Here is a 25,842-nt window from a genome sequence, read left to right as displayed (position 1 = left end):
AAGACCTCAGAAATGGCTTTTTTTTATGTGGGTGTGAGGAAGGTGGTTGAAGAGAGGCTGTGGGAAGTGAAAGTTCAGTGGTAGGTCAGCTATATGAGATAAGGTAATTCCTTTTTTGCTTCTCCTCATATACAGACATCCTCATTTCCAATAATTTTCTAATTAGTTCTGTCCATCTGCTCTAACCAAATTAATGCTGGCTCTAAGGAAACAAATGAGCATGTGTTGAGGAGGAGGCAAAAATAGTTAATCTGACACCCACAATCGAGATACTTGAACTTGTGGGTATTTTGTGCTTAAACACAGAGACATAGAATCTCCATCTACATGGAATAAGAGCAGCTGCGTATTCTATGGAAGTCAGTCTTGTTCTTTTAATCTGCTTTAAATAAGTGAAATGTAAAGTTTGCAATATTGTGGCATTGAAAGTTATTGACCCCACAGGGTATTTTGTTGGGGAATCTGTTGGACATATCAGAGGTACAGGGGCATGATCAGGCAGCTGTAATAGCAAAGTGATTTCCATATGGGCCTCCCTCAGCATTCTTTACCTGCCCTTTATCCATTTTTCTTTAACCCCCTCCACCAGGCACAAGATTTTTAGGGAGTAGGTGGCATATTTACTACCAAGTAGGGAGGGAGATTGGTTTGAACCTAACCGTCTGATGAATTTTTGTTTTTATTTAAAAAAAAAAAGACTGGCAAGTTTCCTGTCCTCCAAGTGTGAGGACTACTCTCTCCCTTGAAAATTAGACTTCATATTTTATCTGAATCACATTTTCAGCTCACTCTTGTTTCTCAGAATGGAGTCTCTGATGGTGATAGTGGAACTTTCTAGTGCTGGGTTTCACCCACAGAGGGTCTAATGTAATTGGACAGGTTTAGTGTGGGGAGCAGCATTTTTAAAAGCTCCTCTGGTTAATGCTCACAATAACCTTCTGAGGTAGGTACTTTTTTTTCTCTGTTATGTTACAGTTGAGGAAACTGACGCACAAAGAGAACAATTAAACTTGGGTCAGTTTATGTGGATTTAAGTGGCGGAGCTGAGACTTGAATTAGGGTACTCTCCAGAGCTCTTTATGGTGCCCAGATAGATAGACAGCTTGAAAAGAGTCATTAAAATTTAAAAATCCCATGATCTTCCAGCAGTTGGCTTAATGCAATTTAGTTTTGGGGATTTTTTTGTTTGTTTTTTGTTTGTTTTTGAAATGGGGTTTCACTCTGTCGCCCAGGCTGGAGTGCGGTGGCACAATCTTGGCTCACGGCACCCTCCACCTGCTGAGCTCAAGCAATCCTCTCACCTCAACCTCCCAAGTAGCTGGGATCACAGGTACACACCACCACACCCGGATAACTTTTTGTAATTTTGGTAGAGACGGGGTTTCACCATGTTGCCCAGCTGGTCTTGAACTCCCGAGCTCAAGTGATCCACTCGCCTCAGCCTCCCAAAGTGCTGGGACTACAGGCATGAGCCACCGTGCCCAACCTGCAATTTACTTTAAATTCAATTAAATTTGATCGATGATTTTATAACTGTCACAAAAAGGTAAACTATAAGTAGGATGGCTCACTTTTTTTTTTTTTTTTTTTTTGAGACGGAGTCTCGCTCTGTCGCCCAGGCTGGAGTGCAGTGGCCGGATCTCAGCTCACTGCAAGCTCCGCCTCCCGGGTTCACGCCATTCTCCTGCCTCAGCCTCCTGAGTAGCTGGGACTACAGGCGCCCGCCACCTCGCCCGGCTAGTTTTTTGTATTTTTTAGTAGAGACGGGGTTTCACCGTGTTAGCCAGGATGGTCTCAATCTTCTGACCTAGTGATCCACCCGTCTCGGCCTCCCAAAGTACTGGGATTACAGGCTTGAGCCACCGCGCCCGGCCGGATGGCTCACATTAATTTGTAACTTAGGTACACAGTATTTAGTAAACCTCTTTTAAGACTTATCATTGTTTCTTTTCCTTTTCAAGCTACAAATGCTATTACATGATCGTTTTTTTCTCGTTTTCACTCAGAACCCATTTTCAAACATTGAATCTTATGAAAACTAAATTTAAAAGCCACAGAAAAATGAAGCATAAGATATTAACTTTCCTTATGACCCTACTCTCCAATCTCTTTGTGACAAATTCTTATAATTCACTGTTGGAATAAACTTCTTTCTTTCTCTGTGCCAGTCACAGAGATAACATCAGTAATAGTCTAGGAAGGATCATTATTAAGATATCCTACAGTGATCAAAGAGAAATGAAACCCACAAACAATGCCAAAATTAGGCAACATTCCTAAAAGAAGTCAAGCTAAACCAAGCATAGCTGTTGGCCCCGCAGTTAAAGCCCAAGGTGACTGTTCCTGTTCTTTCCTAACAGTTGTATGATGAACCATTACAGACCTGCTCCCTTTTGACTTCTTTTTCCACAACCTTCACTTCTCATATTTAGAAAGTGTTTGACCCTTTCTTAAATAGAACTCTTAAATTTAAAGAAAAGAGGGAGAGGAATTTGTTCTGCTAAGGCATGTATGAAAATACATACTTTGGAGTAAAGTAAGTTCCACGTAGGAGAGAATGAGGTTCCAGCACTAACGAATAGTATGTGTGCCACACACTTGCCCTTGTGGATGGAGGAGGGGGTGTCTGCCACCTAAGCACAAAAACAGCATACTGAATTCAAGTGGACTGGGTATCTTTCATTTCAATTTCTCTGTCTTTTATTTGTGTGTTCCATGCACATTTACTTTCCTTTTGTTTTACAATTTTCTTTTTTTTTTAATTTTCCTTTTTCTAAGCATCTTTTTTTACCTTGACTTGATAAAATAAAAGATTTAATAGTTCCCATGCTAGAACAGTCACTTGTATTTTACTTCCTAGTTTCTCATTTTAGCACTATTTTTTCATTATCTCTTTATCTTTTTTTACCTTATAGTTTTTCAGTTCATGTAGTCTCTTCTCTTGCTCAGAACTTCTCCCGTTTATTTTATTTTATTATTTTTTATTATGCTTTAAGTTCTGGGAAACGTGCAGAACGTGCAGATTTGTTACATAGGTATACACGTGCCATGGTGGTTTGCTGCACCCATCAACCCGTCATCTACATTAGGTATTTCTCCTAATGATCCCTCCCCTAGCCCCCAATCCCCCGACAGGCCCTGGTGTGTGATGTTCCCCTCACTGTGTCCATGTGTTCTCATTGTTCAACTCCCACTTATGAGTGAGAACATGTGGTGTTTGGTTTTCCGTTCCTGTGTTAGTTTGCTGAGAATGATGGCTTCCAGCTTCATCCATGTCCCTGCAAAGGACATGAACTCTTCCTTTTTTATGGCTGCATAGTATTCCATGGTGTAATTGACAAATGGGATCTAATTGAGGTAAAGAGCTTTTGCACAGCAAAAGAAACTATGATCAGAGTGAACAGGCAACCAACTGAATGGGAAAAAATTTTTGCAATCTATCCATCTGACAAAGGGCTAATATTCAGAATCTACAAAGAACTTAAACAAATTTACAAGATAAAAAACAAACCCATCAAAAAGTAGGTGAAGGATATGAACAAACACTTCTCAAAAGAAGACATTTATGCAGCCAACTTCTCCCATTTTTTAAGGGTTTTATTTTATTATTTTTTATTATTATTTTTGCTGGTGAGATAATGTGGGAAACTTACCTGGTTTGCTCTCTTTCTAAAATTATTGTATTTTTTATTTATGTGGCTTATCTTTTCTCTGGACCGAATTGCCTCAATATGTTTTGTGTTATAAAAAATCTATTAGATGCTTTTAGTGTGTTGTAGACATTTTCTGTTGGATATGTTATGTGGTGTATTTCTCTCCTTTTGGTAAAGATGGAATATCTAAATACAAAGAACCTTTAACTGCCAACTTCTACAAATGAACTGAGCTTTCATGGACAAAACGTAAATCGACTCAACCTGATCAGCAGTTTGGCAATATGGCAATATTTCATTGTTCTTTTGGTTCCTACCTAATTCTCACTTTAGTGCTTAGGATTCTTTTTTTTAAAAAAATTGTGGTAGGGATGACACCATGCATGCAGTGAATTAGGCTTCATATTTGCATAGGAATTGTAGACTCATTGGGAGCCAATATCCTACCACCTCTTTACAGTACATTGTAAAGAGGTTTGTCCGTGTGTCCAGTGGCTTCTCAGATAATGTTTTTAGTAAATTTTTACTGAGAGAGTTAAGATTGGTTCAGTCCTGTCACTACGTTTTCTACAAGTCTTGCAGTGAGGTTCTTCTAAAAGAATTGTTGTGTAGGAAATAGCACACTGCCTAATCTTTGCATTGACAGCACTGAAAACAAGCAAGGGTGGGAGAGATTCTTCACTGTCTTCATTATAATTGCTGCCTATGGGTACCCTGTTATATTCTGATTTTGGTTGCAATTGTATTTGTTCTCTTTTGTTATTCCACCTACTGAATTGAGGAATTACATTTCAGTTATCTCTTCCAAAGAGGATCTTCATCTTAAATTTACTCACTTTGGTGGGCACATGTATTTTCCCTCCAGCTGCAGCCATTTTGTAACAATTTTCAGCCATAAAGAATTTTCCTTAATTTAATTTATATTTTCAACTAGTGATAAAATACATCGCTTCTATTCCAGTTTCACTGACTACTATGAATAATTATTTGACAGCCTCTCCCTAATCCTCCAACCCCAGCCTGTTAAGCAACACTTTGTCAGGAGTTTAAATTCAGTGCAAAGAGGTAAGATTTCCACAGTTTAACCTGTAGTTCAGTGAAGTAAGTTCCTTCTAGAATACTTGGGGAATTCGTCCCTCTTCAGATCAAAATTCTACATCTGGAGCAAATGGGAGACTAATAAATCACTTAACTTTTTGTAATATTCTTTGCAGAAACCATCAGATCTCTGAAATTGCCCGTGTTGGAGTCTATTTATGAGTTCTGCTATTACTGCTTGAGTCTATGGTGTAGTCCCTTAAGTTTGTTTAAGATCATTATTAATTTGTTTTAAGTCAGCGAAATCAACAGAAAGGTAAATATGCACCAATAGAAAGTATTTTTCAAAAGTTAAGTAGTTTTTGGTAAAAACCCCAAACCTTATTAATCTTCTACAGATGACAACTCACATATTGCTGATGATTAAAGATACACATATGTTACAATAGGGCTTCAGACTCACAGCCCATCTCTCTTTTTCTTGATCTTTCAGTAAAATCATAATGCTAAACTGGTGACTTCACATTCATTTCCTTGGCAAAAGATTAATATCACAAGCACAGAGGAAAAAACCCCCCACTTACACACAAGTGTCTTCAATAACACTGGGAGAAAATAGAATACTACTGGCAAAGTAAATTGCTTTTCTTAAAACTTCCCATCCTGCCCCATGTGCCCAAGTGTAAAAGCCCTGCTTTGAAAATGCTTCATTTCATAGATCAAACACTTAAGAGAAAATGACAATAATAAAGCCTGAACATCCTAGGAATAGCTAGGAGAAAAACCTCTAAGACAGTGGGAAATACATCAGTGCAGAAAAATGTAACTGTGTTGAATACACTATTTGTGTTTCTTATGTATACAATTGAGAGCTGCAGTCAGATTTTAAGGAATTATGTTAAATTTGATGCTCAAACACTTATTTTAGGGGGGTCCTTTCCCTTGGTTCTCTGCAGATTCTTCAGCTGCCAGCGTTTCTGAGTAGGAGGTTTAGGTGACAAAGGATTCTTGTGAGAATTCAAATTTTTTCTTTTAAACAATCATCTGATGCTCTTCAGAATGAAGACCAGAATATTCAGGTACATTTACCTGAGAAATAAAGAAACACATAACCATTAAAAATAACGTTCAAAATGCACACTAAAGATTCTATCCTGAAATAAATCATTAACAGCAGGTCTCAGCGATTTCTTCATGGGGCAACCAGTTTATTTCAGTTACAACCAATTGTGCTGAGAGACCTTAACACATTGCCAGTTGGCTGGGGCCTGGGAGGCAGAGCTTGCAGGCAGCTAAAAGAAACAATGCATCTCTGGCAACTACCATTTATCCTCCCAGCTTTCCCAGGACTAGAAGCTGCAAAGAATGGGCTCCATGCGCATCCTCTCAGGAAGGAGCCTTTAAGGCTTGTGCACTTTTCAAAGAAACCAGGTAACAGTCCTTTCTGGGAGACTAGGTTTACCTGGGAGGAGGCACGAATGGTACTGCATGGTTAGGCTTCCCTCAGACAAATGGCTTTGTTGGCAGTGGGGTGGGCATGTATGTGGTGCCACAGATACGGATGAACACCTTTCTATGTTTTGAGATGATGCTACTCCCTCAGTAACTTAAGGCTGCTGTGAGTCTTCCAGAGCACCCTGTGGCAAGTATAATGAAGCCATAACTATCATTTTCAGGGGACTCAATCTGTTTCTGAGGATTTTTCTACCTCCATCCTCAACCCATATATTTGTTAGCAAATGGTTTTCATTGTCTTTTTCTAACTATAATTTCTCTTCCTCACTTCTCCTTTTTCTTTTGCCTTGTATTAGGGACACACCTAGAATCAGTGTTTTCCTTTCTATTTAACCAGAATACTAGTTCCAGATTAGCAAATGAAACTATAGGTTGAAAACCCAACTCAACAGATTCAATTACTATAATTTGGATTTTTAAAATATGATTTGGGAAATTAAGACCATATAACTTATTCTTAAACACCTTCAAATATATCCTTACTATGCTTTATTTTTGGTGTAGAATAAATAGAAATATTTTCTAAAGATGCTCAAGAGATTATTAGCAAAGGCAATATCACTTATTTTTCCCAGATAGCTGCATTCTCTCATTAAACACACACACACACACACCACACACACACACACACACACACACACACACACACACACACACCCCTAAGGCTTGTAGGTATATGAAAACTTCATCTCTTACCTGCCAAGTGGTCCAAGTGCTGGAGCTGCATCTGAGATCAGTAATTGTGCACACACTGGTCACCGAGAGCACTAGTTCCCGTTGGGCAGCACCTTGACTATTTTGGCAGGGCAGATATGGGTGTTTTCCTGTGTCCATTGGGCAAGCATATGTATTTTTACTGGTTCATCTTAGCTGTGGATGCCTAAAAATTTGCCATCAATTGTTTATAGAAAGGAAAAGCAATCTGAGCTGTCAGCCTTGATATTACCTAAACCTGCATAGAATGTGGTAAAATAATACAAGATTTGTTTTTTAGGCCTGTTTCATATTTTCTAGGCAATAGATCAAATCAGTTCAGGGTTCATTTTTAGCTCTTTAATAAACTGACAGAGTTTGCTGGCAGTGAAATGAGAATGCACTTTTAACATGGAAGTGCCATACAGTCAAAGTTGCTATTTCTGCTATTTATTAATAACTAGGGAACGCTTGAGAATTGAGCTTAGCATGTTCAACAGCGAAACTAAGATTCTAGTGCTTTTCATTGTAATGAGCGCCTTCCCTCATTTTTCTCTCTTCATCTCCATTTGGTATCTCAGCCCCAGTCCCTTGTCAATTCATACTCTTCCCTTGAAACTTGTAAGTGTTTTATACACCAAACCAGCACAGTGAGAATTAACGAATCATTGATATGCTTTTTCTCTCATACTCTTACCTAAATCATGACTCTTCCCTGTCCTCAAAATGCCCTCCCCTAGAGATACACTTCCTCCAGATCCTTATTCCAAAGTCACCCCAGGTAGGCCTCTTCTCACCACCCTAACATTTCATATCACCTTCCTTTTTTCCTCCCTTAGCATTGCTTTCTACCTTCCATGCTTTATAGTTCACTTGTTTTCTTGTGTACTGTTTGTCTCTCCCACTAGAATGTGAGCTCTATGAGGCCAGGTATTGTTGCCTGTACTCCAGAGTGTACAACAGTGCCTGGCATATAGCAGGCACTCCATTAATAAGTGAATGAATGGAAGTCATTTACCCCAGGCTTTGGCTTCTTTGTTCCATGATAAATGATGGATTTTCACAACCTGCTTGAATATGGTGCACCAGTGTCTCCATTTCCTTCACCCTGTCCCTGCTGGAAGAGGGTAGTAGATATCTAAGTGTGACATGTACCTTCATTTCCTGGAGCTGAACCCAGCATCAACGCAGTTAGGGTAGGGGTATTCACTGAGCCAGCCTTTTTGGAGAAACTTTCTCTGGGCTGGATTTCTCTCAAACACCAACATGATGCTCCTTCTGCCTCTGTCTAGACCTTATGTCTCTTCTTCCCCAGCTTTTTGAATAGTCAGTAAACTTGATTTTAGCTAAACAGCTTATTCCTTTTCTTTATATTATAGTTCATTTGGATAAAGAAGCCAACATGACACTCTACTTATTGGAAACCAGGAAAAAAACAATTGTGTACGCTAGAGATGTTTCCTTTTGCTACATTTGCAGCCCTGGTGACTGTGACATAAATCCATTGAGCCTTGCCATTGCTTCGCTGAGTTCCAAGAACATCCAGTGCTTGTCTGATGTTAAGTTTTACTGCCCATGAAAGCAAACATCACCTCTGTCATGGCCAGTTAAACAGTATCTTTTCAGTGGACTTCTGCATATCTGAAACCCACCCATCCAAAGCCAAAAGTAATGCCAGGGGGAAAGATTTCATTCTGCCATGTTTCTTACAAGGGAAGATCAAGGGTCAACTTGATTCATAAAATTACTGCAGTCATTTTTCAGCCGGCTGAGAGACTTCACAGATCAAAAAATACAGTGGCTCTTAAACGATTTCTGATATGCACAATTCTGGTGTTTTTTATTCTCAGCATGTGGCACAAAGCCTGCCAGAAACCATCTTTGCGGCTATTGACAGGCGGATTAGAAATCATCCACGATGGTTTCCTTCATTTCTCTACAGGCTGGTCATCCATTTAAACTGCTTAATGTGAATTCCTCTCAAAGCCTGCTTTGTACATGCTTTTCCCTGATGTTTTGTTCTTCTCTTGCAGTGTGGTGCTCACCTTGGGCACATTTTTGATGATGGGCCTCGTCCAACTGGGAAAAGATACTGCATAAATTCGGCTGCCTTGTCTTTCACACCTGCGGATAGCAGTGACGCCGCCGAGGGAGGCAGTGGGGTCGCCAGCCCAGCCCAGGTGGACAAAGCGGAGCTCTAGAGTAATGAGAGTGATGGAAACAAAGTGTACTTAATGCACAGCTTATTGAAAAAATCAAAATTGTTTATCTTAATAGATATATTTTTTCAAAAACTATAAGGGCAGTTTTGTGCTATTGATATTTTTTCTTCTTTTGCTTAAACAGAAGCCCTGGCCATCCATGTATTTTGCTATTGACTAGATCAATAACAGTTTATAGCTTTAGCAAATGGAGACAGCTTTGTGAAACTTCTTCACAAGCCGCTTATACCCTTTGGCATTCTTTTCTTTGAGCACATGGCTTCTTTTGCAGTTTTTCCCCCTTTGATTCAGAAGCAGAGGGTTCATGGTCTTCAAATGTGAAAATAGAGATCTCCTCTGCAGTGTAGAGACCAGAGCTGGGCAGGGCAGGGCATGGAGACCTGCAAGACACATGGCCTTGAGGCTTTTGCACAGACCCACCTAAGATAGGGATGGAGTGATGTCTTAATGAGACTGCTCAGCTTTGTGGAAAGTTTGAGCTAAGGTCATTTTTTTTTTTTCCTCGCTAAAAGGGTGTGAAGGTCTAAAGTCTTTCCTTATGCTAAATTGTTGCCAGATCTGAAGGGGCATACTGAGTGTTGTGGCAGAGAAGTAAACATTACCTCACTGTTAGGCCTTTATTTTATTTTATTTTCCATCGAAAGCATTGGAGGCCAGGTGCAATGGCTCACGCCTATAATCCCAGCACTTTGGGAGGCTGAGGCGGGCAGATCACGAGGTCAGGAGATCGAGACCATCCTGACTAACACGGTGAAACCCCGTTTGTACTAAAAATACGAAAAATTAGCCGGGCGAGGTGGCGAGCGCCTGTAGTCCCAGCTACTCGGGAGGCTGAGGCAGGAGAATGGCGTGAACCCAGGAGGTGGAGCTTGCAGTGAGCCGAGATTGCACCACTGCACTCCAGCCTGGGCAACAATGCGAGACTCTGTCTCAAAAATAATAGTAATAATAATACAAAAACTAGCTGGGCATGGTGGCGCATGTGTGTAGTCCCAGCTACTCTGGAGGCTGAGTCAGGAGAATTGCTTGAACCCAGGAGGCGGAGGTTGCAGTGAGCTGAGATCACACCACTGCACTCCAGCCTGGGCAACAGAGTGAGATTCTGACAAAAAGAAAAAAAAAAAAAGAAAAGAAAAGAAAAAGAAAGCAGCATTGGAATGTAAAACAACTGTAAAATATTGGGCCCCACTTGGTGTAAAATTCAAAAAGAAGAACGCCTGTCCATCACCTTTTTATAAGTCCTTCTCTCCACACCTAAAAGCAGCTGCAGCTGGAAGGGCATTTTGGTAAATTCCACTGTGTAAAATAAAATATTAGGGGCAACACACGTCATCAAGGCAGCAGGAATGAGAGAGAGCAGAGAAGATCAAGGATGAAGTCTTGAGTACTGAAAACTTCAGTGCTGGGCAGAAAAACTGACAGGACACTACAAGTAACAAACAGAATCCAAGGGGGGGTTCCTTGTGCACGGAGCTCCAGGTGACCTCTGGAGAGACATGGGGATTCACATGGAAAGCTAAAACGGAAGCTCAAGTTTCATACTCAACATAATCTTCTGTGTGACAAGGGACAAGCCATTTAGCCTCTCTGTGCCTATTTCTTCATGTATAAACTGGGACTCATAGTATTTGTAAAATGTATTGATACTCTCAGGGCAAATTCACTATATTGCTATACAGTTGAGATCAGTGTTGTAAAATTGAACTGATCTGGTTCTAATTGCCTCAAAGGCCAAAGCCCAGGCATTTGAAATGGAAAGAAGCAGAGAGGAGGCTGACTTAGCTGATTGGTATGGAAACAGTTGGGCCAAGAGCCAGAATTTTCCTTTGTAGCAACACAGCTAGTTTTACTTTGAGAAGCTCTGCTCAGTTGCTTTATAACATTAAGTCTGGTGGAATGGATGTCACTGTGCACAATAAAGTTTTCACAAGTATAAACAACGGTGATATAAGTCAACAGTGCTGTAGCCAGGTGTGAAGGTATGGTGTGTGATGATGGTACATCGTGTTTGTAGCTTTGGATGCTAATCTTGAATTGTAGTTTAAAATATGTATGTATTTTTGTAACTCTTTGAAAGCTTATGAAGACTGACAGCTTTCCTTGTAAGCACTAAGACAAAAAAAGAAGAGGGACATTTGACAATTTTAAAGAAACAAGAAGAAATTAGAATGAAAAGCTGTGACAAACAGTGTCAGTGTGGCCATGTCCACATTCCTCCACGTCTCTCTCTACAGGCACCTTTCTAAGAAGCCTGACATCCCGGTAGACTCTTTATAGTAATGTACGCTTGATTCCAGATGAGCCCTGATCTTATCTGGATGCTCCGATAAGAGGTTTCCATCTGAGCATCCAGATGCTCCCTCAGATTCCAAGACATTTCACCCGAGGCCCTAGATTCACTCGGGAATTCGTACACTTCACGTCTTTCTAGAAATGAGGTGTAAAATTTAAGACCAGACCTCAGCCTTCAGTGTCCAGACCATCCTGGAAGTCTTTCCCAACCTCACAGAGAAAGCCCTAGTATTTCCCAGTGACCCCAGGATTCCATGTTGGGGCGGCCAAAGAAATAGGTCTCTTCGGGCTTTGCCACAGCCTGCAGCCCATCCTTCAGAGGCACACACAGCACCTCTGGGCTGCTCCAGCTCTGTGGGATAGCCTCCCCTGGGGTCCGTGGGATGTGGGCCACAGTGTTGAGGGAGACAAGGAGGATCAATCAGAGGCCTCTTGCCTCTCCACAGAGACTGGATTGTCATTGTTCCTTCATTTATGTTGCAGGGCTTAACATTTCACTCAAAAAAAGCCCTTCTTTTTCTAATCCTTAGTCTTTGTTTCAAGGAAAGCCAGTTTTTCTTTTACCATATTTTCCAGGATCAACTTTAAGAAAAACGCAACATCTATTGAAAAAAAGTGGGATGTATGCATGTGGTTTAATTCCAGATTGCTTTTGGGTTTAAGTGGTATCAAATTTCAGTATATTTCTGTCTTACGTGAAAGAAATATATTACTAAAACGTCAGTGAGCAATAATGTCAGCTGTCGAGCACTAGATTTATTTTTGCAGGATATGGAGTGCAATGAACTGAGTCAATATGGCGAGGTGTATGTGATCTGTGGGAGTTATGCCATTTAACATAGGAAGTGCATGGGACTTTCCCTCTCTGCACTCCAGCTCTTACTGTACCATTAGAAAATGCAAAAAGTACAGCCCTACGTTCAAACAGAATGGATCTGAAGAAAGCAATATCTGTTGTATTAGAGAACATTCCCATGTGTTTATACTCTTCACTTCTTAGATGCATTTAAATTCTTAATGCAAATGACGTAGCAATTTGAAAACTTCTCCGTATTAATTGTGTTTAAAAGTCTTGCTTTAAATAAAAAAAAAAAAAATGGTAACAGGGATTATCTTTTGTTTTGAAGGTTAAATATTATTTTTGCCTTAGATAGCTTTGTAATAATTTTTCTCCAGACAGTTCAAAACTTTTGAAAAATGACATGAATTTTCATTAAAAACCCTTTTCCTATGTTTATTGTATACAAGAATTATGCAATAAAATTTCTTTATAAAAATCTTCTCTTCTTTGATTCCTAAAGACTCCTTTTATTTTCAGCAGAGATACATGGACTAGAGTTCGTAGCAGACTGTTCTGTTTGCCTCCTTAACCAGCTGACAAGTCTGTAGTCTGTATAGAGAGCCTTTCATCTGATGCAGTTTTTGAAAGTTGGGTTTCTCACAGTAGGGTCAGGTCCAACTCTCCATACCACAAGCCCTGGGAGAGGCCTCCAGGGATCTGAAAGACTGGAGGAAAGGGAAACATTTGCAGAATTACTCAACCTTCACCTCACCTCAGCAAAATCTTCAGTAGCTTGTGTATGTTTCTTTGCTTAAAACATGGATTTGGGAGTTCCACCATGAAAACTCTGCGGGTAAAAATGCAGGAATGATACCACGCTGATGCCTTGGCTTCTGTTAAAAAATTTGACAGGAAACTTATACTATCGTCGAGGATTGGTCTCTAGGGAAGTATATTAGGAGCTTTCCACTGCTTACAGATGATTTCACTGATAAAAGCCATCTCTACAGATGAGTTTTGGTATTGTATTATTTGTTGTTGAAATGTTGAGTTGTTTTGTTTTGTTGATTTATTTACTTTAGGAGGCAGAAGTGAGGTGATGAAGACTTTTGTTCTTCAGCCAATTCTTTAAGTCATATTCCTGGGATCTTAAAATTCACAGGCCAGCAACTTTATGTAGTGTGCTTTAGAGCACTGCTTTTCATAGTGTAGTCCTCAGACACTGAGGCATCAGCATCACCTGGGAACTTGCCAGAAATACAAGTTTCCAGGCCTCATCTTGGGCTTCCTTAATCAGAAATTCTGGGCTGGGGCCTTAGCAATCTGCATTTTAGAAAGCCCTCCATGCGATTCTTGTGTTTATTCAAATTTGAGAACCACCGCCTTGGAACTTTTAGGGAGAAAACTTCAATTAGTATTAATTTTAAAGGCATTTATATCTGACCCTCGAAAATGGCTTTTTTTTTTTTTTTGGCAGTTTTTACATTTATTTAAACAGAAAACATGCACACGAGCTGTCTACTCATTTTCTTCACTGTGCAGCCTGGCATTGGGGTTGGTGACTCTGATGGCCAGCTGGGCAGCTCTTTCCACGATGGCTTTGCGGTTCTTGGAGAAAACATTGTGAGTGATCTCAGCACAGTAAGATTTGTTGCATGTGGGCAGAACTTCCAGCTCCTTGACGTTGTGGACCAGGAACTTCCGGAAGCCACTGGGCAGCATGTGCTTTGTTTTTTTGTTGCTCCCATAACCAATGTTGGGCATCAAGATCTGGCCCTTGAATCGTCTACGAACCCTGTTGTCAATGCCTCTGGGTTTCCGCCAGTTACGCTTAATTTTGACATAGCGGTCTGACTGGTGCCGGATAAACTTCTTGGTTCTTTTTTTGACGATCTTGGGCTCCACAAGGGGTCTGAGGGCGGCCATGATGCCGAGGAGGAGATGGCTGCCACCCTTTTCTTTCTATAGGGGTGGTGGATAGTTTTTCCAAAATGTCATACCTTTTAGCTCTTCTCGTTCCTCACTGCCCATTTGTCTTGTCCTGGAGGACTAGCCTGTCTTCATTCACTAGCACCACCTTAATTCCTATGTGCATTTCTGGACTGAGCCTGGCCCGCCCAATGGTGCTTCCCAGTGCCTTTCTAGACCACAGGATATCCATGGCAGGGTTCATCACAGTAATTCCAAGAATTAGAGAGCAGACCTCAGTGTATAAATTTACATATCACCTTTCCCATCTCTTCCATTCTCTTGTGCTTCCTTTCAACATTATCATCACGTTTTTTAACCATTTAAGAGATTTCTTCAAAGGTGCCGTGTACTGAAATCTTCAACTCTTTTTTATCAGAAAACTGTTATTGTTACCCAGATCTTAACAACAAAATGACTTTTGGAAGATACTGGCATTCAAAAAAGGTTGAATTTAAAAACTGTGTTTGGGACAAGCTTACTAGCACCCCATACAGGTTTCAAACCAGAGCTCATTGTGCTTTGCACAGCAGATTGAAATTTCACCATATTTTGATGATTTTTTACCTGAAAAAGCCCTCTGCCATAGAAGAATATTCTGGCAAGAATGCTTCCCATCCACTTACTCCCAGAAGTCAGTCTTGTGGGCCAGTCTAGGAGGAATTGGCCTGAAAATGACTGTAAGCTCTGTATGAGGCAGCGCTGACACCCCTTGCCCAAAACACCTGAAAGGCTGTCCTGTGGATGTAAGGAGCTTTTATGGAACCCTCATGAAATAAAACCATGGTGACCTGAAATTTGGGAACCAAATCGGATTCCTAGCCCACATGAGATTTTCCTAAGTTTTAGTTGATTACAAAGCCATACCAACTTGTCAGATTACAGATGCCAGGAAGTCTCTCTCTCTCTTTCTTTCTTTTTCTTTCTTTTTCTTTCTTTCTTTCTTTTCTTTCTTTCTTTCTTTCTTTCTTTCTTTCTTTCTTTCTTTCTTTCTTTCTTTCTTTCTTTCTTTCTTTCTTTCTTTCTTTCTTTCTTTTCTCTCTTTCTCTCTTTCTCTCTTTCTGTCTCTCTCTTTCTTTTTTCTTTTTTGTAGTCTCACTGCTCTGTTGCCCAGGCTGGAGTGCAGTGGCATGATCTTGGCTCACTGCAAACTCTGCCTCCCAGGTTCAAGCGATCCTCCCACCTCAGCCTCCCAAGTAGCTGGCATTACAGGTAGGCAACCATGCCTGGCTAATTTTTGTATTTTTAGTAGAGATGGGGTTTCACCATCTTGTCCAGGCTGATCTTGAACCCCTGACCTCATGTGATCCATTCACCTCAGCCTCCCACAGTGCTAAGATTACAGGTATGAGCCACCATGTCTGGCCAAGGAGCCTCATTCTTATTTCAAGGTTTTCAACTCTCCTCCCTGCAATGTCTACCCTGCTATTCCCAGTAAACATATACTCACTCACCCTAATTATCATGCAGGTGAGACTGAAACCAGACAAATTTTCTGGAATAAGCAGAAGGGCAAGTTGATCAATAATTAATAAGTGCTTAGTTCAGCACAGCCCTGACATGGGCAAGGTATAGAAGTGTAAATAACTAGAAAGCAAAGTAAAAGAGGTTATATATATAAAGACAGCCCAGGAGAGAGTCATAATTGTTAAGTTGCAGTTGCCTGAACTTTATTTCCAAGGCCTTCAATCCCACCACAGGATTTCTTTTTACCTTAATGATACTGTGGATTGAATAACCTCTGTCAATAAGTCAGGCACTTGATCAATTATTTCTACTGTGCGGTAGGTAGTCTTATCCTCATTTTACACATGATGGTGCTAACAGCTCAAAACAGTTAAGACAAATTACATAGCTAGTCCATGGCCAAGCTAAAATTGAAATCCAAGTTCCTGTGACTTCAAACACTGAGCCCCTAGCTCCACTCTGGGCTGCCTCCCATGTACGACACTGGCTGCTTGGATAGTGTTCAGTTGTGGTGAGTTTGAACCTGGGGGAAAATGTAGATAGCATTTCTTATTTGTTTCAAGTTAACTGCAATTCACACTTCTAAGATACATTCTGCATTGTAGACTGTGTTATTTCAGAGAGGCCTAATTAAGCCTTTGTACGTCTTGATTTTCTTATACTTTGGTGACAGAGAGTTTCATATTTTTCTTCAAAGGGCTAACTTTAACACTCCTAATAATTGTTTTTTTAAATTAAAACAATTTTTTTTACTTCAATAGCTTTTGGGATACAAGTGGTTTTTGGTAACACGGATGAATTCTATAGTGGCAAATTCTCAGATTTTAGTGCATCCATCACCCAAGTAACACTCCTGATAATTTTAACTACCACAGCAAAAGAAAGTCCTATTCGGGATTCATACGGAAAAAGGAAAGAATAGAGGTGATACTAAAGATGCATTTAACCAAAATATTCAGTTTCTGGCATAGCTGATCCAGCTCATCCTTTCTCATCCAAAAAGATATAAAGCCCAGGTGGTGGGGGTAGGGCACCTTTACCAGTGTCGCTAAGTCAAACTCTACCATGGGAGGGTGAAGGAGGAGGACAGGTTTGTGAGGGCTCTCACCACACTCAGAACCTGTCTGCAGCACACATGATGGACCTATCCCAGGAACTGATGGAATAAAGAGGTTTGTTTCTGTTTGATTACAATTCATGACAGATTGATAACTGCAGAGGCATTCGAACTTGGGGTTTTTCCCCCTTCTCTTTAACACCAGAGCTTAAAAGGCTACTCAGGCATCTGGTGTTTGTTAGACGGCTGTGTTGCATCATCCTTATGATTGCTGGGGAACATCTCCTAGCATTCGAGCGATTGGAGGAAAGACTATGGGGCACAAAATGGCCTCATCCGGTTTACATCTTCATTACTGCGCTTCTCGCATACCTGCTTACATCTGGAAAAAATCTCCAGGTAAACCTCTTGGGCTCTTTCTCTAAAGAGTAACTGTAATTATTAGGGCTATACCCAAATTCAGCTTAGAATAGGTATTTCGCTGAACTTCAGCCAAAACCCTGTGCCTGTCTAAAAGAGATTTTCTTTTTTTACATCCAATTACATAGGAGGGGCCTTTTCCCCACACATGGCCAGTGGGGTTCCTGATTCTTTATGCCCAACACTTCTATTTATGCCCTTAGGGAAAAGGCCTTTAGGGAAGAAACAGAGATCTCTTCAAATCTCCTCAGTGTTTTTTCCTCACTACCAAATCCCAGAATTCTAATGTGGATTGCAGATCATGTCAAAATTTTACAAATGCTGAATCTTTACCCTGCTAGGTACTATCACAACTTTACCTTACTAACCAACAGCATCAAAACAAAACAAAGAACAACAACAACAAAAATTGCAAACAAAACCAACTACCGTCTCTGTTTCCAGCCTATCCCTCTAGTATATGGAGTTCATCCATTCAGCATGATTTATTGAGCACGTACTAGGGTACCACGTAGCATGCTTGGCACAGGAAACCCCAAACTGAGTGAGACTCCCTGCATCATGCAATTAGCTGGAAAAACAGACATGCAGCTAATTATGCATAACACTGGCATGTTGCATAGGGTTATGCAGAAGTGTGAATTAAATGTAATGAAAACTAACTGGGAGAAGCATGAATTATCCTCCCCTAGAAAAGGGATGAACTAATTATTTTGATAAGTAGTGGTTGTCTAGGATCGTCTCATAAGATGCTTTTCTGCATTTGCTTCCCCCCTCCTTTTTAAGACATATATATATACATATACATATATATGTGTATATGTGTGTGTGTGTATATATCCAGATACACTTCATCTTACTGTGCTTCACTTTATTGTGCTCCTCATATAGTGCTTTTTTTTTTTTTTTTTTTTACAAATTAAAGGTTTACTGCAACCCTGCATTAAGCAGGTTTTTGGTGCCATTTTTCAGCAACATGTGCTCACTTCATGTCTCTGTGTCACATTTTGGTGATTCTTGCTATATTTCAAACTTTTTAATGATTATTATTACATCTGTTATGGCAATCTGTCATTTAATAATCTTTGATGTTACTCTCATAATTGTTTTGGGGCACCACCAACTGAGCCTATATATATGGCAAACTTAAGAAATGTATGTTTTGTGACTGCTCCAATAACCAGTTATTTTTTTTGTCTCCCTCTCCTTGTGCCTCCCTGTTTCTTGAGACACAACAATATTGAAACTAGGCCAGTGAATAACCCTACAATGCCCTCTAGGTGTCCAAGTGAAAGGAAGAGTCACATGTCTCTCACTTTAAATCAAAAGCTAGAAATGATTAAGTTTAGTGTTTAGTGCAGAAGGTAGGTCGAAAGCCAAGACAGGCTTAAAGCTAATTCTCTTGCACCAAACAGTTAACCAAGTTGTGAATGCAAAGAAAAAGCTCTTGTAGGAAATTAAAAGTGCTACTCCAGGGAATGCATGAATGATAAGAAGCAAAACAGCTTTATTGCTGATACAGAGAAAGTTTGAGTCATCTGGAGAGAAGATCAAACCAGCCACAACATTCCCTTAAGCCAAAGCCTAATCCAGAGCAAGGCCCTGACTCTCTTCAATTATATTAAGGCTGAGAGAGGTGAGGAAGCCACAAAAGAAAAGTTCGAAGCTGGCAGAGGCTAGTTCATAAGGTTTGAGTGCCAGGTGTAATATAACAGTGCTATAATGTAAAAGTGCAAGGCGAAGCTTCAAGTGTGATGGGGAAGCTGCCAGTTATCCAGAAGATCCAGCCAAGGGAATTGATGAAAGTGGCTACACCAAAAAAGACTTTCAGTGTAAATGAAGCAGCCTTCTATTGGAAGATGATGCTACCTAGGACTTTCGTCACTAGAGAGAAGTGAATGCCTGGCTTCAAAGCTTCAAAGGACAGGCTGACTTTCTTGTTAGGGTCTACTGTAGCCGGTGGCTTTAAACTGAAGCCAATGCTCATTTATCATTCTGAAAATCCTAGGGCCCTGAAGAATTATGCTGAAACTACTCTAACTGTTTTCCATAAATGAAACAACAAAGCCTGGATAACAGTATATCTCTTTACAGCATGGTTTACAGAGTACTTTAAGTCTGCAGTTGAGATCTACTACTCAGAAAAATGATTTCTGTCAAAATAGTTCTGCTTACTGACAGTGTACCTGGTTACCCAAGAGCTCTGATGGAGATGTACAGGGAGGTGAATGTTGTTTTCATGCCTGCTAATACAACATCCACTCTGAAGTCTGTGGATCAAAGGGGAAAGTTTTAAGTCTTTTTATTTAAGAAGCTGAGGCGGGAGAATGGCGTGAACCCGGGAGGCGGAGCTTGCAGTGAGCCGAGATCACGCCACTGCACTCCAGCCTGGGAGACACAGCGAGACTCCGTCTCAAAAAAAAAAAAAAAAAAAAAAAAAAGAAATACATTATGTAGGGCTGTAGCTGACATAGATGGTGATTCCTCTGGTGGATCTGGGCAAAGTAAATTGAAAATCTTCTGGAAAAGATTCACCATTCAAGATGCCATGAAGAATATTCATGACTCATGAGAGAAGGTTAAAATGTCAACATTAACAAGAATTTGAAAGAAGTTGATTTCAACCTTCATGGATGATTTTAAGGGGTTCAAGACTTCAGTGGAGGAAGTAACTGCAGATTACTGTGGTGGTGGGTGGTGGAAATAGCAATAAAACTAGAATTAGAAGTGAAATCTGAAGATGTGACTGAATTGCTACAATCTCATGATAAAGCTTGAACAGAGGAGGAGTTGCTTCTTAGAAATGAGCAAAGAAAGTTATTATTATTCTGTTTTTGAGACAGGCTCTTGCTATGTTGCCCAGGCTGGTCTCAAACTTCTGGGCTCAAGCTACCCTCCCGCCTTGCCTCCCAAAGGGCTGGGATTACTGGCCTGATCCACTGCATCCAGCGTGAAAAGTGGTTCCTTGAGATGGTATCTACTCCCGGGGATGAGGCTGTGAATGTTGTTGAAATTGCAATATAGGACTTAGAACATTACATGAACTTTTACAAGGAAGTATATAAATGGGAAAAGAGCACAAATTAAAAATACTAAGACGACACCACCAACAAAAGAATATTACATAAACTTAGTTGGTAAAGCGGCAGTGGGGTTTGAGAGTACTGACTCCAATTTTGAAAGAAGTTGTACTATGAGTAAAATGCTGTCAAACAGCATTGCATGCTACAGAGACATTGTTCATGAAAGGAGGAGTCAATCAGTGCAGCAAACTTCACCACTGTCTTATTTTCAGAAATTGCCATGGCTACTCCCACCTTTAGCTACGACCACCCCAGTCAGTCAGCAGCCATCAACATTGAAGTAAGACCCTCCACCAGCAAAAAAAGGCTCAGATGATCATTAGCATTTTTTAGCAATAAAGTATTTTTAAGTAAGGTTTGTTCAATGTTTAGACATAATGCTATTGTAGGCTTACTAGACTACACAATAGTATAAAAATAACTTTTATATGTACTGGGAAACCAAAAAATTTGTGTGACTTGCTTTACTGAAATGTTTACTTTATTGCCATGATCAGTAACTGAACACATAGAATATCTTCAAGGTATGCCTGTATGTATGTATGTGTGTGTATTTATATGTATATGTGTATATATGTATGTGTGTTTGTCTATGGACACATATACTTATATATACACACACACATACATACCTACAGGCATACCTTGTATGTATATATACAGAAAGAGAGAGACAACCAAAGGAAGAGGAGGAGGAGGAAGAGCTTAGGGAGAGGCTTCAGTGCCATTTCTTCCATTTGTGCATCCCACACCTAAGAAGAAAGCAGACTCTGTCAGGTCCTTCCTACCTGCTTACACCTCTGGTCTACTCCCTCTGCTCAGGGCAGAGCTTATCTGGACCTCTGCAGCATTGCCAAACTGGCTTCCTGTCTCCAGGCTCTCTCCCCTCCTCCTAGCCTCCACAATGCAGTCAGTGACCTTTTGAAATTATAAATCTGGGTACCTGGAATCCACTGCAGGATGTAGTGCAGACACACTGTAGCATGTGAAAGCAGGAATTGCTACATTTTTTACCAAAGAAAATAAATACCATCCTAATTTCCAGGACCTGTGACTATGTTACCTTACATGGCAAAATGATAGGATTAGTGCCTTATAAAAGGGTTGGAGGGAACTAGGTAGGCCCCTTTTTGCCCTTCTGCTCTTCTACTATAGAAGAACACAGCATTCAACCCATCTAAAGGACACAGCAACAAGGTGCCATCTTGGAAGCAACGATTGGGTCCTCAATACAAGCGAAACCTGCTGGTGCCTTGATCTTGGACCTCCAGACTCTAGAACGGTGAGAAATAAATTTCTGTTCTTTATAACTTACCCAGTCTCAAGTGTTTTGTTAAAGCAACACAAATAACTAAGACAATGTCAGAAGATAAAAGCTTAACTAGAGAGTCAATGAAAGAAGTAGTTTCATAGTTTACCTATGAAGAGAGAGTGATATGGGAACCAAGACTCAGTAGTTGGGGTAAGGATGTCATCCAACAGACCCTGTGTAAATTCCCACAGTACTTATGTATTTAGGGGCCCTATTAAAATGTAACTTATGTCTTGGAGTTATCATGATTACCTCTGTTGTTTAGCTCTTTAAGTTCATGTTAGAAGCCCAGAATAGCACAAATACACATGACATTGTATTGGGAGGTAGGGAAAACTTTAAAACTAATTATAAAAATGTTTATCTAAAATAAGAAAAATTAAATAAAATAAGCTTTGACAGTATAGGTAGTCATCACTTTGCATGATTCCATTATGCACAAATTTTAGTTAAAGCTTCATTAAATAATACTAGTCTACCAGCAACACAGCTCAAATTTCAATTATCACAGTAGATTAACTGTGAAAAACTTCATAAGGTATTAACAAATAAGAAAATGCAGCAAAGAAATGAAAAGCGATAATGCTGGAAGTGAAATAGAATCTAACATAAATGGTGTTATAGAAGAAACAGGGGATCATGGATGTCCACACTGCCATCCTTTGAGACACTCTAGGTTTGCAGCCAGAGAATATAGTGAAGGCAAACTTATTGACATTAATGAGGAAAGTGGAGGTGATGGAAAGGATAAAAATGCCTCAGAAGAAGTGACACTGTCAAAAGAAAATAAAACGTCTCCGTAGAGCACCTCTTGGAGATATTTCACAACATTGAAAGAGCAAAGGGTGAAGTGTTGGAAGTGGATCCAAAAGTAGAAAGGATATGACCATTCACCCAGGCATAGAAAAGATGGTCTCTCTGCAACTGCTTTTCCTGCCCCAGGGACAGTAACTACCATAATCTGGAAAGAAGACAGTGTCAATATCAAATAAAAATGGAGGGGTGCATTCCCAAGCAAAAGGTGTTATTTGTGAATATTCAAAGAACAGAATTACAAGTCAGGGCACACTCAACAGACTGGGGTGGCCCCTGGTGTGTCCAAAGAACAAAGGAGAAGTTTGGGCTTTTGTTGGGAGAGAGAAAAACTACATAAATTGTCTTGAAAGAAAGTTTGTTAACACTTGTGGCTATGCCTGAGCTGGGGAGCTCTGGTTGGTCAGTGGTGACAGTTACTACCTCAGTAAAACTAATCTTGGCCTGGTGTGGTGGCTCATGCCTGTAATTCCAGCACTTTGGGAGGCTGAGATAGTAGAATCTTTTGAAGCCAAGAGTTCAAGACCAGCGTGGGCAGCACAGTGAGACACCATGTCTCAAAAAAAAAATTAAAGAATTAAAAAATTAGCTGGGAATGATAGCATGCACCTGAAGTCCCAGCTACAGGTGAGGCTGAGGTGAGAGGATCACTTGAGCCTGGCAGGTTAAGGCTGCATTGAGCAGTGATTGTGCCACTGCACTTCAGCCTGGGCAACAGAGAGAGACCCTGTCAGAAAAAAAAAAGAAAAGAAAGAAAGAAAAAGAAAGAGAGAGAGAGAGAGAGAAAGAAAGAAAAAGAAAGAAAGAAAGAAAGAAAGAAAGAAAGAAAGAAAGAAAGAAAGAAAGAAAGAAAGAAAGGAAAGAAAGAAAGAAAGAAAGAAAAGAAAGAAAGAAAGAAAGAAGAAAGAAAGAGAAAGGAAGAGGAAAAAAGAAAGAAAGAAGAAAGAAAGAGAAAGGAAGAGGAAAAAAGAAAGAAAGAAAAAGGTGGGAAGGAAGGAAAGAAAGAAAGAAAAAGAAAGAAAAAGAAAGAAAAAGAAAAGGAAAAGCAAGAAAGAAAGAAAGGAAAAAAAAAGAAAGAAAGAAACAAACAAACTAGTCTTGAAGTCACAGCAAGTTGTTTCGATTTAAGTGGTCCCCTTGTCACCTGCATGTTTTTTTCAAGGCCTCTTCACTCTATTTTAGTTGGATGTGACAGTGATATCTCCACTTTGTATAATAAATTATCACAATAGTCACAAACTAAAATGTATTTATTGAAAGTAAATGCAATTGGAAGATGCAGACACAGCATGGTGAAGATGTGAAAAAGCAAGTATTCAAACAAATTACATAGTGCAGAGATTTCCTTTGCAGTTGCATTAAGAGTAGATGTTTCTAGCACATCTTGGCTTATGGTATTTGCTGCATTTGTTTCAATAATGCATAACTTTTTTGTGTGAGCCAAAAAAGAAAAGATGGAAATAATCAATTTAATAAACATAATGCTTTATGGCAAACTCTGTTAGGTGTGAACACCAGTGAGGTGGCTGCTTTGGCTGGAGTGTTGGGGAAAAGAATGTTCCATGAGATTCCAGATTCCACAAGATTCCTGATTCCACAGTTTCTAGATTCCACGAGAAGGTTCTGGAAAGACTGCTGCATGTGAAAGTCACCCAATGCATTATTTACTTGTAGACAAATGCTCAGCTGAGGGACTGAAGCCAGAAGTGCTACTGTGTGTGGTTAATTTTAGAAACATAGGTCATGGAAATACAGTCAAATCTTTATAATACCTTGCAGTGAGATAAATAATATCTATGAAAATATTTTATACTTGCCAGCTATTTCATGGAAGGGTTATCATTCATCAAGATGAGTTCTTTTTCAGAGTTTCAAGAAAATATTTTATACTTACTGGGTCTATTTCATGAAAGGGTTAACAATCATAAAAATGAGTTCCAAGTTAAAATTTAAAATTTAAATTTAAAAAGTTTAAATTTTCCAACATTTTCTGTGATGACAATTGTCTGCCCGTAGTATCCTATTTAAAAATTATCTTTGAAAAATACACTCAATCCATTCTTTCAGGTAAAAATGCCATGTCAACAATGCATAATTGCTGCTGCTCTTTTTTTTATTTTATTTTATTTTTTATTTTTTTTTTTAAGAAAATCAGGTCTGGAGAAAGCATTTTGAAAATGAATGTTTGGAACTGCTTCCATTGTGTGATTTTTATTGAAGAAAAAGATGTTTGTGTCTTACCTTAAAGAATCTCATGTTTGTGTCTTACCTTAAAGAATCTTTCATAACTGCATGCTCAAAAAACTTGAGATCAGAATTTTAAAACCTGTTTTTAACGCTGTTCAATGGCATTTGAAAATTTTTTAAGTATTTTAAAAATATGTGAATATTTTCTTTCTATTTGAATAATTGTTAGTCATACTCATTGACATCTGAGAATATGAAGACCTGCTGGTCAAAATTCCACAGATACCACTGTACACCAGCGTTTGAGATTAAAAAATGAGTATCATGATCTGTAAGCAAGCCTGACATGCACCTTTCCATGTGGGACATTGTTGTAGAATGCAGTTTTCAGCTATGTCAACCACTTCCGCAAATATTAAGATAAATTGAATTTAGATCCAGACCTTTAAACACTGTTTCACAAATTCTTAAACCCAGGTTTTAAAAAATAATGATGTAGTCAAATCACACTGCTGTCATTAAAGATATTATTAACATCTTATTTCAGTAAAGGTAAACATCTTTATGCCATCTTAAATAACATTAAAATTATTTTAAAATTCATGTTTTAAATTTTTTTCTCATCTTTTAAAATTGTTCACTTTGCATGTATTTTAGAATTGAATACTATATTACTATAGCAGTGAACATACATAATTTAAAAGTGAATGTACATATTAGGTAGACATGCTAACATTTTTCATTTATGGAGGTGTAGGATCAAGAAGTTTGGAGACCTCCATTTAAGAGCATAGGCATTATAGTCAAATGTCTTTGCTGGATGCTTTCTAGATATGCTGTGTTCTTCTATAGTAGAAGAGCAGAAGGGCAAAAAGGGGCCTACCTAGTTCCCTCCAACCCTTTTATAAGGCACTAATCCTATCATTTTGCCATGTAAGGTAACATAGTCACAGGTCCTGGAAATTAGGATGGTATTTATTTTCTTTGGTAAAAAATGTAGCAATTCCTGCTTTCACAAGCTGATATATATGTATGTATGTATCTGTCTATCTATCTATATCTATCTGTCTATCTAACTAGCTGTCTCTATCATCTATCATATCTATCTGTCATCTTTCCCCCAACTTTATCAAAGTATAATTTACAAATAAAAATTGTGTATATTTATGATATACAATGTAATATATATATATACACACACATTGTGAAATAATTAAATGAACCTGTTTACCATATCCATCATCTCATATACTTATTTTGTGTGTGTGGTAAGAACATTTAAGATCTCCTCTCAGCAATTTTTAAGTATACAACACATAACTAACTAACTATAGTCATCAT

At 39.3% G+C, this 25,842-nt stretch overlaps 2 protein-coding genes across 6 annotated transcripts in view; one reads left to right on the top strand and one right to left on the bottom strand.

Moving 5' to 3' along the window:
* The window catches only part of LOC105473442 (methionine sulfoxide reductase B3), a 194,613-nt gene extending 181,918 nt beyond the window's left edge, over window positions 1-12,695 (top strand). For all 5 annotated transcript variants that reach the window (XM_011727265.3, XM_011727267.2, XM_011727271.2 and 2 more), the window contains one exon: window positions 8,933-12,695. In XM_011727265.3, coding sequence (XP_011725567.3) covers window positions 8,933-9,100 — 168 coding nt within the window. In that variant the 3' untranslated portion in view covers window positions 9,101-12,695. The remainder of the gene's footprint in view (window positions 1-8,932) is intronic.
* Window positions 12,696-13,673: 978 nt separating this feature from the next.
* Window positions 13,674-14,141, bottom strand: LOC105473445 (large ribosomal subunit protein eL32-like). Its single transcript, XM_071071499.1, has one exon. The coding sequence runs from the start codon at window positions 14,118-14,120 to the stop codon at window positions 13,713-13,715; it is 408 nt and encodes a 135-aa protein (XP_070927600.1). The 5' UTR covers window positions 14,121-14,141; the 3' UTR covers window positions 13,674-13,712.
* Window positions 14,142-25,842: the final 11,701 nt, after the last annotated feature.

The sequence above is a fragment of the Macaca nemestrina genome, chromosome 10 (genome assembly GCF_043159975.1).
Source record: "Macaca nemestrina isolate mMacNem1 chromosome 10, mMacNem.hap1, whole genome shotgun sequence".
NCBI classification, from domain to species: domain Eukaryota; kingdom Metazoa; phylum Chordata; class Mammalia; order Primates; family Cercopithecidae; genus Macaca; species Macaca nemestrina.
This window is presented reverse-complemented; position numbering and strand designations above follow the sequence as displayed.